This window comes from Cervus canadensis, chromosome 8 (genome assembly GCF_019320065.1).
Source record: "Cervus canadensis isolate Bull #8, Minnesota chromosome 8, ASM1932006v1, whole genome shotgun sequence".
Lineage (NCBI taxonomy): Eukaryota > Metazoa > Chordata > Mammalia > Artiodactyla > Cervidae > Cervus > Cervus canadensis.
In genome coordinates, this window is record NC_057393.1 from 15899811 (window position 1) to 15919936 (window position 20126).

Genomic DNA, 20126 nt, shown 5'->3' on the forward strand with positions numbered 1-20126 from the left:
TTAAATTAAGCTTTGAAAGAATTTTCCCAATCTTATCCATGAAAAGTAAAGGTTATTGGATTCAACATGGAATCTAGACTGATCAACAACATATCAAGAAGTAAGTGATGCCATACATATTTTCTAAATGTCTTTTTTTATAGTTGGCTTACAATTTGGGGGCTTCCCTCATAGCTCAGTTGGTAAAGAATCTGCCTGCAATGCAGAAGACCCCGGTTTGATTCCTGGGTCAAGACGATCCACTGGAGAAGGAATAGGCTACCCACCCCAGTATTCTTGGGCTTCCCTGCTGGCTCAGCGGGTAAAGAATACGCCTGCAATGCGGGAGACCTGGGTTCAATCCCTGGGTTGGGAAGATGCCCTCGAGAAGGGAAAGGCTACCCACTCCAGTATGCTGGCCTGGAGAACTCCATGGACTATACAGCCCAAGAGGTTGCAAACAAAATTTTATAGGGCTTTCCTGGTGGCTCAGATGGTAAAGTGTCTGCCTGCAATGCAAGAGACCAGGGTTTGACCCCTGTGTCAGGAAGATCCCCTGGAGAAGGAAACAGCAACCCACTCCAGTATTCTTGCCTGGGAAATTCCATGGACTGAGGAGCCTTGTAGGCTGCAGTCCATGGGTTCGTAAAGAGTCGGACACAACTGAGCGACTTCACTTACTTACTACAATACTGAATTCGTTTCAGGTGTACAATATGATTCAACATTTTTTAAACATTACATATTCCATTTAACATTATTACAAAACAATGGCTAAAAACTCCTGTGCTGTACAATATATTCTTCTTGCTTATCTATTTTATACATAGTAGTTTATATCTCTTAATACCATAACTCTATTTTGCCTCTCCCCTTTCCCTTTTCTAAATGCCTTGATACAGGTAAGCTAATGATTATAAAGTGGCAGTGTTAGCTACATCATCATCTACCCGTAAATACTAACCATGCTGCAGTTACTGGTTGATGAAATGCATTTCTTGTCATCACACCACTGGCACCCATTCGTATTGGCGGTGCAGCTGGCACAATCTGCATATCTGTAACATCTGTCATCAGAAGCAGCTGTGATACAAATGGGAGAGAAAACACATTAGGATGAAAAGAAAATGTCACACTTCTTCATTCACTTATTTTTAACATCTGCTGAGAATCACGAGGACATTTTTAAACCATAAATGTAATCATCAATATCAAAATAAGTTCTCCAATATGAAGTCAGTTTTGTAATGTAATTGGATTTACAGGGATTTAAATACCTCCTGCCCTCATCTTGATCATTCACTCTATCAGGATCCTACAATCATTTGACATGTATACATTATGGAGGAAGGAAAAGATTTAGAGGTATTTTATTAAACAAAATGTATTACTATACATTTAAAAGAAAAGACTATAACAAATGCTCATTGTTTATCATTCTTCATAAAGCTATCTAGAAACATCTGACTATAGATTAGCAAAACCTGATCTGTTCATTGTAGCACCAAAAATGTATAAAAGCCCCATTCACTTAAAGAAAACTGAAAATTTATATCCAAATCATTCTTTATAAATATTTACTATTAATTCTTCATAAATCAGGGCATCCCAGGTGGCACTAATTGTAAAGAACCTGCCTGCCAAAAGAGGAGACATAACAGATGCGGGTTCGAGCCCTAGGTCAGGAAGATCCCCTAGAGGAGGGCATGGCAGCCCGCTCTGTTATTCCTGCCTAGAGAATCCTCAAGGACAAAGGAGCCTGGAGGAGTACAGTCCACAGGGTTGCAAAGAGCTGGACACGACTGAGCAACTTGGCATGCACATTCATAAGTTTGAATTATTTATTCAATATTTTATAAGAAATATTGAGTTATAACAGGACATCAAAATTCTAGAAGCTTTTTAGCTTTATGGGATGGTTTGACAATAATTCAGGAAGAAAAAAAGTACCAAATGCAGAATAAATTTCTTCATTTTATTTCTTTGAAGCATACAATATATCTAAGAAAGGATGTATTTGAGAGAATTTTATACTTACATACAAAAATAATTCATATATATATATGGCCATGTTACATGTCAAAATTGATATATTACTATTACACAGAGATATAGTACTATTACACATTCAAAAAGGAAAACTAAAGATAGGTAAGAAAGATATTTAATTATTAATCACTGCCAAATTGAAACGTTAGAATTCCTAACTAGAGGATTATGAGTTTTTAATTTTTGAAAACTATTAAGGTAATTCTTATGAGCAGGAATTCACTTCCATTTCAAGCCAAGTAGAGGTGCTTTATGTCAAAAAAGAAGTAAAAAAATATTTCACCTGTTTTCGGAGGGCACTTTGCTCTAAGAATATTATTAGTATTCCCAGAGTCCCAAGATTCACAGTGATTTTTGTTCCAAATACATTTTATTCCTGGACCAGCATTTTTACAAAGTTCTTCATCTCTGAAAGCCTTGCAATTTGGAGGCTTGTATACAAGTATATCATTAAGGAGTACACTAGAAAATCCTCCAAATATATACATGGACCTATTAAAAACAAAACAAGAATCTTAAAAAAAGTATACAATGAGTTTTAAAAATAAAGTTAAATATGTATTTTACATGTTTTATCTAGATAGGAAACAGTTTTAGAAATATATAGTAGCTATATGGATATAACAAGATATACTTTAGAATTGTTATATAGAATTAAATTTTTTTTTTTTTAGAATTAAATTTTTTGAATACAAAGAATTTAGAAACTGAATAGAGAATTCTTTGTATACTGTTACTATCCTTTTATAAAATAAAATGACCAAGAGTAAAATAATCAAAAAGATTTTCAAAGTTTCAATTTGAAAAGAAAAGCTCAGATGATTACTGAATTAATACTACCAGCACCAAGGAAATTTGCAATGGCCTCAAAACAGCCTAATTTTCATTTCTAAAAATACTATTGATATAAGAAATGGAAAAGATGAGAAAATACTTCAAGAATATTTTTTATTATTTAAAAAGTAAAATAAAAATCAATGAAACACAATTTTCAGCAGAGAAGCTTAGAGTCTTTATGTTTACACTCTGGATTTCACTTATTTCCATTTCAAAAGGCAACTGATACCACTCACACAGTTTTATTTTTAGTATCGTACTGGACAATTTTTACATAATTAGAATAAGGTAGTAATAAAATGACCTTATAAAAATGTCATTATGAATCACAAATTTTAAGCTAATTGATGATCCAGCATGTTGTTTACTGTCGTGAGTCCACATTAATGAATTTTTGCTATAGAAATAGCAAAATCACACTACCTTACAGGAGGAAGGTAACTTAATGATCATCGAGTCCAAATTCCCAGTGAATATAAGGGCACTAATGGCCAGATGGTGCTAATGGTAAAGAACAGCCTGCAAATGCAGGAGACGTAAGAGATGCAAGTTGATCCCTGGGTCGGGAAGATCACCTGGAGGGGGACATGGCCACCCACTCTAGTACTTTTGCCTGCAGAATCCATTGGACAGAGGAGCCTGGCAGGCTATGGTCCATAACATCACAAAGAATAGGACAGGACTAAAGCAACTGAGCACGCATGCATGAAAAAGCCATAAAGGGTAAGGGGCTTGTCAAAAATCACACATTCAGTTATGACAGAACCAAAATGAGAACCTAATTATTCTCACTTCCCTTGCTCTCCTCAATAGAAATATGTGGCTAGCCTTTCTATAACTTCAGGCTGATTTTTTAGGGCAATCATTCATGATCTGATCTCTGGAAAAAGAAATTAAGGCAGGATGAAAACTTCACAGAGTATCTGAGGCTCTATCTCAGCACCCTTCCTCTGATATGCCCCTGCCCCTTAAATAAATTTATGGAAAAGCAAGAAGGATAATGGTTAATGAACCAAAATTTATTCCCATGGTATTGAAGCAATACATAAAACTACAATGCCATTGATTACAAACAATCATTTGCTTAAAGAATAACAAAATATGTAGGAAGTATGACTGGTAAACATGCTTCTTTTACCCATTAATGACAACTGCAGAGTGACCAAATCTGTTGACATCTCTATGGAGATTTGGTTTCGGTAGTATTTTCCATTCGTCACAAGCTAGAAAAATGAAAACAGCAAAACAAAGTATGAAATAAAAGAACAATTTAAGACACATACTACAAAATAATCACTGGACAAATAAAGATACATTACTTCAAATTAGGAGGCCTTTCATTAATTTCCCATAACCTACAATTTAACGTCATTATTCAACTAGCATTATTCGTTAAATAAAAATAACTTCTGTCTAAAATTCTCACAAATAATTTTATATGTATGAGAATAAAGGAAAAAAGGAAACAAATTAGGTGTACTTTATTTTGGAGGGTAATTTCAATGACATATTTTATTAAATAAAACAAGGTTCATATGGCAAAATTCATGAACATCAATATTGGGAAAATGTATCATAAAGTTAAATCATTAAATCAAATTTTACATGTATGCATGCAAAATTAAATAGAATATAAGTGAGAGAAAGCCTAAAATGGAATCATCAAAATAAAATGTTTAAATCAGTTTAATAATATGATATTTCAAAAGAAAAGTTTTCATTTTATGCAAAGAAGAGTTTTAGTTGCAAAAAATAGGACAAATGAAAAAAATCTAAACAGTTCATTAGCTACATAAAGATTATGGAAAGAAAATCGATTAAAGAAAACTTTTCCATTTAAATATAACCTCAGAATCCACACATATATTATTAGAGATTTTGAGATATCAAATAATTCAGTATTCAGTGACTAGAAACATTCTCAAGACAGTGTTCTAGATTTTATCCTCTTAGGTGTAACCTATTTAAAAGCAGATCCAGGTATTTAATATAACTACATAGGTATAACAAGCTTTAAAAACATTTTTATTTTGGCAACTTAGAAGCCCTTCTAAAACAGAAAAAAAAAATCTGAAATACAATTAGTTGTAATTGTTTAAATTACGTTTTCCTATATAAACAGCCATATATATTACACCAGAAGTAAAATAAATTTGGTTTCATTTCAATATTATTACTAGTAAAGATCAAGGGAATTACAAAAACCAAAATCATAGCTTAGGAAATTAAGCTGGAAGACTCAGAGTAATAAAATGTATCTTGGGTTGTATCTCCCACAGTACCTACATACCCTCCACCAAAGGGGTATTTTTAAGTTGATATAATCTTTTTAGTTCACAAAGTACATGAACTTACTAAATATTCTGAATAAAGAGAGCACAAAGGCACAGAAGCCTAACTTTACTAAACCCAGTGTTTTCCAATGTTTTATCCATAGCACTATTCACATTGCACCTACTTACATTCCCAGGAGACAATGCTCTGAAGATCACATTTTGAGAACTATTATAAAGGCCTACATGTACCATTCAGTCTACCATTTTTTTACATGCTAAAGTTCACTTAAGAAATGTGCATTAATATGCACATAGTAATATTAAAAATTTCCAAGTGCTTTCATCTGCATAATTTAAATAGTCTTTGTTAAGAATCCAGTGAGGCTGACTGAGCAGGTATCACCATATGCTAGAAATGAAGAATGAGACCCAGGAGAAGTTAAGTAATGTCCTTAAGGCCCATTAGATTACCTTTGTTTTGCTATAAATTATGTTTATGAATGCCTGATTTATAAAAGTATATTGATGGGATTCTGAAAGATTATTCCCATTTGGAAAGAAGGGGTGACTTGTAAAGGGTAAAGACTTTGAAAAAGAAAAGAGATGAAAATGTTAGAGACAGCTAATGAGTTAGCATAGATAGATTTTAATCATGCCACCAAAACCCAAGACACACACACACACACACACACACACACACACACCCCTCACATGGCCAATAATTCATAAATTGTGTGTTGAATATAGTATTCCAGCAACAGAGTTAGAAACCTGAATACGCTTCAAGGAAAGGAAACAAGAGTCAAATGAAAGAGTAGGACTTCTGGAAACCAGTTTATCATAAAAACCTCCAAAGAAGAATCATCTCCAGCATCATTTTTGGGACATCTGGTGTCCAGAAAAGAAAGTGACCCAATAATCTGAGCCTATCCAGAACTGAAGAATAAGTAATTTGGCCCATCATCCAAAACAACTCAGCAGGAAGGAGAAAAGCAGATTTCAGAGATGAGAACCAGGAAAAATGCCCCGAGAAACCGTTTAAGAAGTGAGTCAGGAAAAAGAGCTGAGAGAATAAAGGTCATTTTCTAAAAATTAGGCTTTTATAAGAACTCTTTCAGTTCTACAAGCTACTGTCTTCAGGAAAGAAGAAAAATTTTTAAGCATACAGAGTAGTAAAAACAATGGCATTATAAATACCTACACACCAGCACCCAGACTTGTCAAACCCAGTATTTTACCATGTCTACGGTAGAGTTTTAAAGAAAGCATTACATATACGATGGCGGTTCCCTGGATACTCCCTCTCAAATTTGATTGCTTTACGTCTTCTGTCTTTGGATGCAACCACTATCCACTATCCTGTATTTGCTTATCAAGTTCATATTTATGATCTGTATAGAGTATCTTGTGTAGGTTATATAACTTTATATTAATACAACTGATAGCAAACTATGCAAACTATGTGGATTTTTCTCCACCTTGCTTATTCTGTTCAACCTGTTGTTTTTTGTTTTTTTCACCATTTTAACCATTTTTAAAGAGAACAGATCAGTGACATTAAGTACATTCACACTGTTTAGAAATCATCATCATCATCCATCTCCAGGGCTTTCTTCATCTCACAAACTGTAACTGTGTACTGATTAAACAATATCTACCCATTCCTCTCTACCCCAGCCCCGGGTAAGCATTATTTGACTTTTTTGCCTACAAGTTTGGCTGCTCTAGCACCTCAAATTAATAAAATCATGAAGTATCTGTCCTTTTGTGACTGGTTTATTTCCCTCAGCATGTATTCAAAGTACATCTGTGCTGCAGAATGTTTCAGAGTTTCCTTCCTTTTTAACCCAGAACATTAATAATATATACATTGTATGCATATATGAAACTTTTGTATATACAATGAAATATTATATTAAATTGATTTTATTGTTAATATTATAATATTATATTTATATTATTAACATATTACTATTATATTATTGTATTATTAATGTTTGACTGCTAGAACAGTCAAATTTGTTCTAATTTATTCTTTGACTGTGTGGATCACAACAAACTATGAAAAATTCTTAAGGAGATGGGAATACCAGATCACCTGACCTGCATCCTAAGAAATCTTTATGCAGGTCAAGAAGCAACAGTTAGAATTGGACATGGAACAATAAACTGGTTCCAAATCAGGAAAGGAATATGTCAAGGCTGTATACTGTCACCCTGCTTGTTTAACTTATATGCAGAGTACATTATGAGAAATGCTGGGCTGGAGGAAGCACAAGGTGGAATCAAGATTGCCAGGAGAAATATCAATAACCTCAGATACACAGATGACACCACCCTTACGGCAGAAAGCAAAGAAGAACTGAAGAGTCTCTTGATGAAAATGAAACAAGAGAGTGAAAAAGTTGGCTTAAAGCTAAACATTCAGAAAACTAAGATCATGGCATCTGATCCCATCACTTCATGGCAAATAGACGGGGAAATAATGGAAACAGTGACAGACTTTATTTTCTTGGGCTCCAAAATCACTGCAGATAATAACTACAGTCATGACATTAAAAGACGCTGCTCCTTGGAAGAAAAGGTATGACCAACCTAGGCAGCATATTAAAAAGCAGAGACATTACTTTGCCAACAAAGGTCCATCTAGTCAAAGCTATGGTTTTTCCAGTAGTCATGTATGGGCATGAGATTTGGACTACAAAGAAAGCTGAGTGCCGAAGAATTGATGCTTTCGAATTGTGGTGTTAGAGAAGACTCTTGAGGGTCCCTTGGACTGCAAGAATATCCAACCAGTACATCCTAAAGGAAATCAGTCCTGAATATCCATTGGAAAGACTGATGTTGAAGCTGAAACCACAATACTTTGGCCACCTGATGCGAAGAGCTGACTCACTGGAAAAGACCCTGATGCTGGCAAAGATTGAAGGCAAGAGAAGAAGGGCATGACAGAGGGTGAGATGGTTGGATGGCATCACCAACTCAATGGACATGAGTTTGAGTAAACTCTGGGAATTGGTGATGGACTGGGAAGCCTGGCATGCTGCAGTCCATAGGGTCACAAAGAGTCGGACATGACTGAGCGACTGAACTGCACACTTTCTTTGTTTATTCACCCATAGATTGATATGTAGGTTATTACCAGATTTAGGCTACTGTGAGTAATGCTGCTAGAAAAATGGATGTACAGATATCTGTTCCTTCCCTGTCATCAATTTTTTGTGTGTATATTCCCAGAAGTAGAATTGCTAGATCATTATGTTTAAGTTTTTGAGGCACCTCTATACCCTTTCCTATAGTGGTCACACCATTTACAATCCCCTCAGCATTGCACAAGGGTTCAAATTTCTCCACATTCTCACCAAAAACTGCTATTTTCTATTTCTTGATATTATTTTACACCCATCCTAATGGGTGTAAAGTAGTATCTCACTGTGGTTTTAATTTGTATTTCTCTAATGATTAGTGACGTTGGGTGTTTTTAATTTCCTTATTGGGCCACCTGTATATCTTCTTTGGAGCACTATTGAACAGAAAGCTTGTACATTAACTTGGTCAAACTTACTGTTTTCTTTGTGATTTTCACTTTTTACTCTTACCTCAAGATTTTAAAGATAATCTCTAATTTTCTTCAAAAATGTACAGTTTGGCTTTTACTATTTTTATCTTCAATCCATTTGGAACTTATTTTGCATTTGTTGCATTGATCTAACTTAATTTTTCCCATATACCACATTTCCCAGATACTTCTCAGTATATTTCAATATACCAAAAGCCTAGAACCATTTTTTGAGCATTTATCCCTGACTCACTATTTGTCTCATTTCATTTCTACACTGCCATGGTTTATTTTTACTCCAGTTGCATATACATACACACACACGCACACACACACACACACACACGCAAAGTTTAAAAGTCAAATAATCCCACCAGGCTCACCACAAAAAACGTCTCCTGATCCCTTACTACAGGCTATGTGCTGTGTGCTGTGCGAAGCCATTTCAGTCATGTCCAACTCTCTGTGATCCCATGGACTTAAGCTCCCCAGGTTCCTCTGCCCATGGGATGCTCCAGGCAAGAATACTTCAGTGGGCTGCCATTTCCTTCTCCATTCTACAGGCTATGGAAGCCCAAAATAGAAAAGCAAATAGCTGTTTCTAAGTTAAAAAACACTTTTAATTACTATAATAATACCGTATAAAATTAACTGAAGAATTCACCAAACCTTTTATAGTCTGTTTAGATGGGCGGCGGTGGTGGTGGTGGTGGTGGTGTTTAGGCACCAAGTCGTGTCCAGCTCTTTTGCAACCTCATGGACCGTAGCCCACCAGGCTCCCCTGTCCATGCGATTTCCCAGGCAAGCATACTGGATTAGGTTGCCATTTCCTTCTCCGGGGGATTTTCCTGACTCAGGGGATGAACCCAGGTCTCCTGCACTGCAGGAGGATTCTTTACCACTGAACCACAGGGAAAGCCCTTTTAGACAGGTAGAGATTCCTAAAGTAAGTGGCAGCCATGACCTTTCACCTAGTAAAAATTATATGCTAATTGCTTACCAGTGCTATAAAATATTTACTTCTCAGAACAACTCTGAGGAGTAAATATTTTTGTCACTGTTAAAAACAGGGAAAGAGTCTTTAGGGGTTAGTTAACTTCCTTGAAGTCATTAAATATTAAAGTCAAAACAAAACCAGATCTCTAACTTCTTTATGCTATACTGCCTCAAAACATCATCAAAAGATCCTTTTTGATATAAACATTAACTTCATGAAAATAAAAATATTCTTTTTTAAGTACTCAAATCCCTTCAGAAGAAACGCATTCAGTACAGTATTTAATTACACATGAGAGCAATTAATTCTGACAAATAATAATACAACACAATTCTACTTCTAAAATTCTTTGCCTTTTAACATATGCAGTAGTAGGAGGCAAAGGTTTTATAACTATCTCTAGGACATCACCTTCAATTATACTAAATGTTCAAAAATAATTATAAACAATATTTGTGGTAGATATTGGTGCTGCTCAACAAATATTCCAGTTCTCTTCCTTAAGACCTATGGCAAAATGATACTCCCATACTCCTGAGAACCTGGATGTGACAGTATGACTTGTTCTAGTCAAGGAAATGCAAGCTAAAGTGATAATGCCATTTCTGGATGGAGCCATTTAATTGCCAATAAAAGAAAATGTAATGTAGCCTTAACCTCCAAGTGACAGAGTAAGCAAATACGTCCTCCCTACCATCACTAGACATGAATCAGGAGTGAAAAATAAACTTTTATTGGTGTTAATCTTCTGAATTTTGGAGATTTGTAATGGACATTGATATGAGCTGCCTAGACCATCATTCAAGGCAGAAACTGTGTCGCTAAGAATGCTGTCAGTGAACAGTCATCTGCTTAAGCTCAGGAACTGTCTCAGTAGCAGAGAGTCACTTCATTCAAGGACACATCTTTCCAAGGATGACCTATACGCAATGGTTGATCAAAGGAGGGTTTTGAATATCCCGCCATGTCAGCCCAATATAAAACAACTCTGAGCAACAATTTTATCTCTGGAGATCCTTGTAGGGCTGATTGAGGTTATCCTTCCAGCATCACATTCCCTTTGTCCAACACTGTTTCCTCCTCTGCCTCTTTGGAGACATTGATCTTAAGGATACTCCCAATGGAAATCATGAATACTAAACTCTATTGTAACAGTCTGTTTCCCAGAGAACTGAAATTATGGCATTTGGTGCCAAGAGTGGTACAAGAATACAGGAAATAAGATGGAATTTGGGAGCTGAAGCACAGACTGCAAGGCTAATAAAGAAGAACCCATCACTGGTGGTAGGTGGGGCACAGATAGCAGTCAGCACGAAGTGGCCATCCAACTGTTAAAACTTAAACCAGTGGTATATTAGGAAGGTATGTTCATGGAACATAATCCTTTACAGGTGTGAAGTATTAGATGTTTGAGAATCATTAATATTAAAAGTATTACTATACCAGAACTCACATCTACTGCTTAGTCATACTGAGCTCTAGAAAAAGATAATGAAAGGTTGGGAAAGCAGGCCTCCTTAGTGCCTTATAAATAGGCTCCCAAATATAGAGATTCTGCTAGTTAGAGAAAGTCCACTATTCCAAAGACGAGATTCTGATAGGAAGAGAATAAGACCCTGGCACACGGGATAGGGACATCTGAGTTGATGCCCCTGAAAATCTCCCCAAGTTTTGCATTCTCAAATTCTCCTCTATCAGCTGAGACTGCAGAAGTGGTCTACCCTACCCCACTGAGAGACAGTTCTCTCCCCTTGTTTGAACACAATGCAGAGGCCTCCCTCAAGCAAGACCTGTACCTTAGTTCAGAACCTGCTCACACTGTTCATAATGGCCACTAGGCCTGTAACGTGGCTCAGTATAACCTTGCCAGATACAGGCTGGGACTTCTAAGAAAAGAAAGAAGCTACATCCCAAATGATCTGTAAGACCCAGACAGCACACATTGGCAATAGTTGGGGGAGTACACAAGGTATGAATTGTCCAAGGGAGTTTGATCAAAAGCGTCAGAACCTTATAATGGATTAGGAAGAATTTATTTATATGAAAGCACTCTCCAAGATGCAAGATTTAGGATTCATTTCCTTACAAGAACCCTGGAAGATAGTATGAACTCACTACTAAGATAACCCCTATTCACAGCAAAATAAACCATCGACAAAATGAAAAAGTAATTTATTATTGAGTGGAATAACATGTTTTAAATCATATATCTCATAGGGGTTAATATTCAAAATATATAAGGAATTCACACAACTCAATAGCAAAAAAAAAGAAAGCCCAAACAATATGATTAAAAAATAGGCAGAGGAAATGAAAAGATATTTTTCCAAGAAAGACATACAAATGGTCAACATGTACATGAAAAGGTGCTCAACGTTCCTAGTCATCAGGAAAACGCATATCAAAACCACAAAGAGACATCACCTTACACATGACAGAATGGATATCACCAAAAAGATAAGAGATGACAAGTGTTGGCAAAGATGTGGATAAAAGGAAACCCAGGTGCCTTGTCAGTAGGAATATAAACTGGTGCAGCCACTATGGAAAACAATATGGACGTTCCACAAAAAAACTCAAAATAGAACTGTCATATGATGCGCCAATCCCACTTCTGGGTATACATCCAAAGGAAATGTAAGCAAGATCTCAAAGAGACATCTGCACTCTCTTTCACTGCAGCATTATTCTATAGCCAAGTTACGGAAACAACCTAAGGGTCCGTCAATAAATCAGTGGATAAAGAAGATGCCGTATATACCTACGATGGAGCGTTATTCAGCCATGAGAAGAAAGGAAATTCTGCTGTTTGTGACAGGTATGGGAGCTTGAAGGTATTATGCTAAGAGAAATAAGCCAGACAGAAAAAGACAAATAATGAGCCTGGCATGCAGCAGTCCACGAGGCTGCAAAGAGTTGGACACAACCTGACAACTGAAAAACAACAAATCATTTATATGTGAAATCTTAAAAAAAAGAAGTCAAACTCAAAGAAACAGCAAGTAGAAAAGTGGTTTCCATGGGTGGGAGAAATAGGGAGAGGCTGATGAAAAGGTGCATACGTTCAGTTATAAGACAATATGGTCTAGGATCTAATGTATAATTTGGTGACAATAGTTGCTAACCCAGCACTGTACAACTGAGATTTGCTAAAGGAGTAGAACTTACATGTTCTCACACATAAAAAAAGAAACTTTGCGAGGAGATGATGGGTGTACTAATTAACTAGATGGGGGGAGAATCCTTTCACAGTGTGAATTTATATCAAATCATCAACATGTACACTTTAAATATGTTACAGTTTTATCAACTACACCTCAATAAAACCGGGGGGGGAAAGGATCACTTCTAGAAACGTGGAAAATTAGGCTATGCTAAGTAAAGTCAAAATGTCGTAACAAACATGAAAAGCAGAGATTAAAAGTCTAGGAATAAGACAGTGTCACTGTTGGGAAAAGTAGTATGTGGAATATACAGAAAGTCCCTGTGAAAGAATCCCAATGCAGATTCTACAAACATGTCAAAGGTCATGCCATCTGCAGTGGAAATCTTTACACCTCTATTCCTGTCATGTTATTCAGCCATGGTAGAGATGGAGTGCTTGACATGGACAACTAAGTGACCATGGGCTCAAAGTTTTCTATCATGATATTCTGTTTAACACCAGACAACCCACCAGTTCATTACACAACAGAACAGACCAGAAGGTATGCTATTTACTGAAGCCCTGACGTGATGCTGAGAGGGATACTGGCATCACTAAGAAAGCGGTGGCTTTCCTCCATGGGCCTAAGGTGATGGTATAAAAAACCATAACAGAACTGTGCTCAGTGATGGAGACAACAGGAAAACTGGGGCCAGCTGGTGACACTTAACTGGTGCAATTATTGTAATAAGTTGCAAGGTTGGAGTATCAGTCAAGGGGACTGACCTGTTGAGAATTACAAAGACATTTAACAGAACACAGCATCCCAGGAAGCAAAATAGATGGGTAGCCAGTGAGGGTGCTACCTAACGTGTGTCATCAGAAGAAATCAAGGATAAATGATCAGAATTTGGATGGCAGATGGTACAACAAAAAGTCATAATTCACCACTCAATTTGTGGACTTGAGTCACTTTTTAAATCCAGAGCTGACACATTTAAAATTCTGAAGCCCATGAAGAAGGACCCTACAATACCACAACAAGTGTATATGGTAAGAGAGTCTCTAGTTCTTCCTCAAAGCTACCAATGGTCATTTTATTGGGTAACTCCAGCCTAGAGAAAGAAACAACCACAAACATGTCAGGTACTGTTGGACACAAGGTCTGAGTTGACACTAGCACATCACGGCCTCTCTGTATAGTAGGGACAACATGGGGATGATGAGATTAAAGGCATCCTGGCCAAGGGATGAGCCACTGGGTCTGCAGGCCTATGGAGTGGTCATAACCTAAGTCTGTAGATTAATAATTGGAATAGACATTCTTGGCAAATGGCATCATCCCCACCTTGGGTCCTTGGCTGTTATACTGAAAAAGAACTGTTACCCATTGGTTATAAAATAAGTTTTAAAATACTGTTACATTTCAGAGGGAGAGATTGTGACACATTAGTATTATTCTAAATAACCAACAGAATGCTGGATAAATGTGTTCTTTTCTAGCCCTATCAGAAAAGAGGACCTTGAGCAGTATGCATTCATATGGACTAGAAGAGCATACATTCAAAATTTTGCTTCAGGGTTATGTTAACTTTTATTAGAATACACTTGGTCCAACTGAACATCTTGCAGAACATTTTATTTTTCTGCTACATCAATGACATCATTCTAATAGTGCCAGATGAATAAGAGCTGGTAATGCAATGGAGGCCTTGTCAAGACATAGATACTTCAAAGGGTGGAAGATAAAACCTACAAAGATTCAGAGACCTTCCATGTTACTAAGTTATTTAGGAGTCTAGAGGTTGAGAACATTCTGAGATAGCTTATCTGAACTGAAACACCAATTATTTCACTTTTCACTCCCACTGCAAGGAAGAAAGCAAACACCCATTAGATCTTTGAAGGTTCTGAAGGCAGTATATTCCATTCCTGGGAATAGTGTTCAAACCCGTATACTGCAAAATGTCAAAGGCCGCCAGCCCTTGAGTACACATCACAGCGGAAAACAGTTCTGCTATAGACCCAGGACACAGTGCAAACAGTCCTGCAGCTAGGGCCACATGACCCAGTAGATACTATAGCTATCCGTGGAGTCACTGTTGGAAAAAAGTATCATGTGGAATTATCTGGAAAGCTTCTGTGAATGACTCCCAAAGAAAACCCAACACACAGGTCAAAGGCCCTGCCACCTGCAGCGGAAAATTTTACATCTCTAGTCCCACCACACTATTGAGCCCTGGCAGAGATGGAGAGCTTGACATGGGTTATTAAGTGACCATGTTTTCAGAGTCTCCTGAAGTTGTCTCTGTCATCAATAATCACAGGAACATAGAACAGAAGCTGATCCAAGATCAAGCATGAGCAAGAGTGCAGTGCACAAGCAATCTGCATGAGCTGGGAGCTCAGGCCTCAGGTCCTCTACCGAGCTGCCTCGGCACTCATCCTGCATCTCACAGCCTCAGGTCCTCTACCGAGCTGCCTCGGCACTCATCCTGCATCTCACAGCCTCAAGTCCTCTACCGAGCTGCCTTGGCACTCATCCTGCATCTCACAGCCGTGGCCATTAAGAAATCCCGGATGCCCAGACAACAAGAAGAGACAAAGACAAACATGGAAGCTTCGTGTGCGGGCACAATTCAAAAATGGCTATCACTACAAGACAGCTTCACTCTGGGGTGGCCTGGAAGAACAGCAGAAAAGGAAAAAGCTTCCCAATTAGGGCAAGCCTTTGAGAAACATGCTCATGTACATTGTGTGGAAAGCGAAATGGCCCAAGAGCAGTAGTTAATGACCTAGCAGGCTGGTGAGGGGACTAGAGGAATAAACACTGGAGATCAGAGACAAGGAGGCTCTGGAGTAGAGACATGTGGATGGATGTATCTGAATGAGCGTGAAATGTCAGTCTTTGTGATGCAGGTAGAAGGCCATCAGAGAGCATGCAACATGGAAGAGACATTAAATAACTAATAAACAAACAACTGAGGTAGCTAACACCAGTCAGTCTCTATCATAGAATGCCTCGGTGCCAATGAAATGAGGACATGAACTAAGTAGCCATACAGCAGAGATGAAAGTCATCCAGAAATTGGGGCTCCTGCTGAGAAAAGTTGATGGAGCTACTCTTACCACTAAGTGTCCAGCCTCATAATGGGATATCACTTCTGACCCCCTGATAAGGCCAACCCCCAAGAACACCAACTGGACATTCGGGGCAAGTTGACTATGCTGGGCCCTTTCCACTCTGGATGGGCTGATAATTCATTATGACAAGAACATGTATTTTGAATATATGTTTGCTTTTTCTGCCCATAGGGTCTTAATCAGCATGATCATCATAGAAATGGTGAAGTGTCTGATCAACCAGCATGGGATCCCATGTATTAGGAGACACACTTCACAGGAAAGGAGGTACAAAAATAGGCCCATTACCTTAAAACCCACTGCATCACAAACCACAACTTGCTAGAGATTTCCATAAGGCACAACTAAAGAACCAGGATGTAGTTGAAGTGAAAGTCGCTCAGTCACGTCCAACTCTTTGCAATCCCATGGACTACACAGTCCATGAAATTCTCCAGGCCAGAATACTGGAGTGGGTAGCCTTTCCCTTCTCCAGGATATCTTCCCAACCCAGGGATCGAACCCAGGTCTTCTGCATTGGAGGAGGATTCTTTACCAGCTGAGCCACAAGGAAAGCCCACCAGAATGTATGATATACCTCAACTTAAGACCTTTAAATGGTGCTACATAACCAACAGGAAGAACACACAGTAGGCCCAAAAATCCAGGAGTAAAAGCCACTTCTCGTGGCCTCATTTTGGACTTCAAGACTTGAGATACTGTTCTCCAAGGGGAAAAATATTCTGGCAGAAGAAATAGCAATGTCCCATTTAACTGTGAGCTATAATTGCCATTCGGGCACTTCAGGCTCCTTGTTTCAAGGGACCAGCAACCAGGCAAAAAAGGAGCTGATCATCACAGCGGGGACGGGGGTGGGGGGGCCAGGGAACTGGTGTTACAAATGAGGGAAGGGAATACATCTGTTACACAGACAATACACTTAGGAATCTCTTGGTGTCCCTTTGCCAAGTGTGATGATAAACGGGCGGGTACAGTAACCCAGGCTAGAAGGTACATGGTCATTAGGAGCTCATATACTTAAGGGCAAGGTGCTGGGTCATGCTACTAGGTAAGACAACAGCGCCCAGAAGAGGGGCTAGCTGACAGGAAGGGACATGAAAGAATAATGGACAAGGCACAACCCTGAGACCTTACATAAGCCAGTGTGATAATCTAGGCTCCCCCAACTGGAGCTGTTTAACAAATAGATTAGAAGTGGGTTGAGCGGTCCAAAGAATGAATTGCGATGACCATGGAAAGCACTGCCTGAATATCCATTCAGGGAAGGACTTAGTACTGGTAGACATCACTCAGCTGCCAGCCCCTGCAGAGATGGCCTTAGCTATGGATAGCTTCTGCACCCAAGGTCCTGCTTTCCTGGGAGCGACCCTCGTACACTGACCCATCAAGGTCCATTTCACCCTAATGAGGAATGCCTCTGATGGACATTTCAACCCGAATTGCCCTGGGGTTGCTAGCTGTTATTTAAGTCTGCCTGACTTGTACTTTCTGCCCAATCCTGCATCTTCCCCTTCTCTTTCACAGCTGCTCAATCCAAGGACCTAATTAGCATCCTGAACACTAAACTCTGTCTCAGAGTCTATTTATCAGAGGATCCAAACTGACAGGATTGTTTGTTACCTCAGTCTAACTTAACCTGTACTGATGGATACACTGTAATAACTGCAAATTTCCCTCTAGAGTATCTTAAAATAGTTAGTAAATTGTTTTCGCTCCCAAAATTGTTTAGGAAGAAGAAAATTTAACTTGCAAGCTTATAAAAAGCTAGTTGAGGTAAGTAATCTTGCAGCTATTGAGACATTCCAAGCTTGCTGGTTATCTGCCCACTTGTCAGGATTTGTCAACAGAATGAGAAGAGAAAAACATAGGTACGGTTGTAGCAAATACACTTTCCATGCATCCCTTCCAACTTTTTCAATAACAAATAAAGAGGATGCTGGGCTAGATAAATTGTGTTGTTAAGTTTTCACATTCTTCATCAGGATTCTCTGTAAAATCTAGAAATTATCAAACGCCTTTAAAGCTCAATATTAAATTAATATAACTTGTTTACATGTAGTCTCTTTCCATTCTTACAATATAAAAAGTCTCTTACATTATTAATGTCTGACTGCAAGATCTATAATCATATTTTTTGCCAAGAAGAAAATATATTTTCAGAGCACTCAGGTCATTATCACTTCATAAAGAGTTCAAGGATAGCCAGACTAAAGCAAATTCCACACAGTTATTGACCGTGAAAACTGACAGAAATACCATTCCATACCAACAGAAAAGTCACACAGCAATAAAGGCCAAAGTAAAATATACTCTCTGGAATACAGACTTTTAAAAAATCTATGCTACAAGGTACTAAATATTTATTTATAAACCATACTTTCAATAAACACAATCAAGACATTAGAGTTACTATTCTCTCAAACACAAATCTCAGCAATGAGAATACTGTGCTGCCAGGACTATTCACATATGAGGGACCATACAGTTATATGAAAAACAAAGGCTGAAATTTAGAGACAGATTTATTTTACCACTTATGCATAAAACAGTACAGGTGGAAAAAATGCACATTCATTGGCTAATTTTTCTACTCACATTCTTCCATGAAAATATGCATCTCTAATACTCTAAGGACACATTTTACAAATTCATTTAATACTCCATCTCAAATGCCAGTTCATAATTCAGTCTTAATTGCACACTCAAAATACACTAAAAAGAGCACAGGTCACAGGTATAAGACTCAACACTAGATGAATACAAAGAAAAACTTGTATTAACCATTTGGATACTTATGTACCAAAAAACCACATTTCTGAATGTTGCCAAAAATCTTTTCCCCCCTAACCCTGAAATGCTGATGCTTCACTGGCCCCCACATCCCCAGGTAAAAATTTATCTTAATGTTTTAAAAGGTGCACACTTAAAAAAATAAAAATAATAAAATGTGCACACTTAATGTACCCACAGTTTCAACTCCACAGTTTCCCTCAGGATTTTTATCCTCTGGCATTCATCCCGCAAATATTTATTTAGTTTCTCATCCTCTATCAGGCAAAGTGGGCATCACTATTTGACACTTCCCACTGAAATGACTTTATCATATTTCAATACATAGTGTGGATTTCCTGTTGGCTTCAGTAAATAGTCTTGAGGTAATAAATTATATTTACTGATTCCCTGATAATGAATCATACTTGGAATCCTAGAATAATTCCTATTGGGTAAAGTTCATTATAACTTTGAAACACTGCTGAATTCTATTTGCTAATATTTTACTTTATGATTTTCTGTTCATGGCTGTGTTCCTTGCCTTCCTCCACACTTAAATACTTTTCTTTCAGTGTACATTTCCTTTCAAGAATCTTTATTCATCAAATTTTGCATTCAAGACAATCTCTCAAAATGCTTACAGATCTGTTAAGAAAGAGATGTACTGCTGATTACTCTTCTTGATTTTCTAACTTAAAGGTCACTGATTAAATGTATCAATAAAACTAATTTTCTTGAGTGTCACATCACATTAACAAATATATGCCTTTTCCCAAATTAAAGATCATTCAAACTTTTTCCTGTTACGTCAGGAAAATATCAATACGTAGTACAGTGGTAGAATCAAAAGAACTTTGAACTTAGACCTAGGTTCAAATTCTGAATATACCATCCTACAACCTATGTGAATTTGGATTTAACCAGACTAAAACACAGTTTCTGCCTTTATAAATGAATATAATAATACACTTTACACAGGTGTTATGAGATGCTATGAGAATTACCTTATAAATGAATGCAAAGTACAAAACACTACAGGAAGCCTTCAGGGAATATTAGTTCTCCCTTTTCTCAAAATGAAAGGTCACTTACTCCCTTACTTACTGGCCTCTTTTTTAAAAAGAAGAACCTGTTATTTTTTCTATGCAACAGTTTATTATGAAAAGAAAAAGAGAACCTTGGACAAAGGATGTAGGAAAGCTTAAAACAGTCAACAGTTGGCAACATTCATTGAAAAATTTACTTGATGATTTTAAAGTTTTTCTGACAAAGAAACAAACTGGGTCTTCCAGGACAAACAGTTCACCTGGCAAGGGGTGCTGCTTTTGTCGAGGAATAGCCCTATCTAAGAATTTAACAAAGTGCATA

General features: G+C 37.5%; 1 protein-coding gene across 3 annotated transcripts in view; it reads right to left on the reverse strand.

Annotated features, from left to right (window-relative positions):
- The window catches only part of ATRNL1 (attractin like 1), a 740683-nt gene that overhangs the window by 590238 nt on the left and 130319 nt on the right, over positions 1–20126 (reverse strand). For all 3 annotated transcript variants that reach the window (XM_043475348.1, XM_043475346.1, XM_043475347.1), the window contains 3 exons: positions 4004–4088; positions 2312–2520; positions 944–1062 (listed from right to left, as the gene is read on the reverse strand). In XM_043475348.1, the coding sequence (XP_043331283.1) occupies positions 944–1062; positions 2312–2520; positions 4004–4088 (413 nt within the window). The remainder of the gene's footprint in view (positions 1–943; positions 1063–2311; positions 2521–4003; positions 4089–20126) is intronic.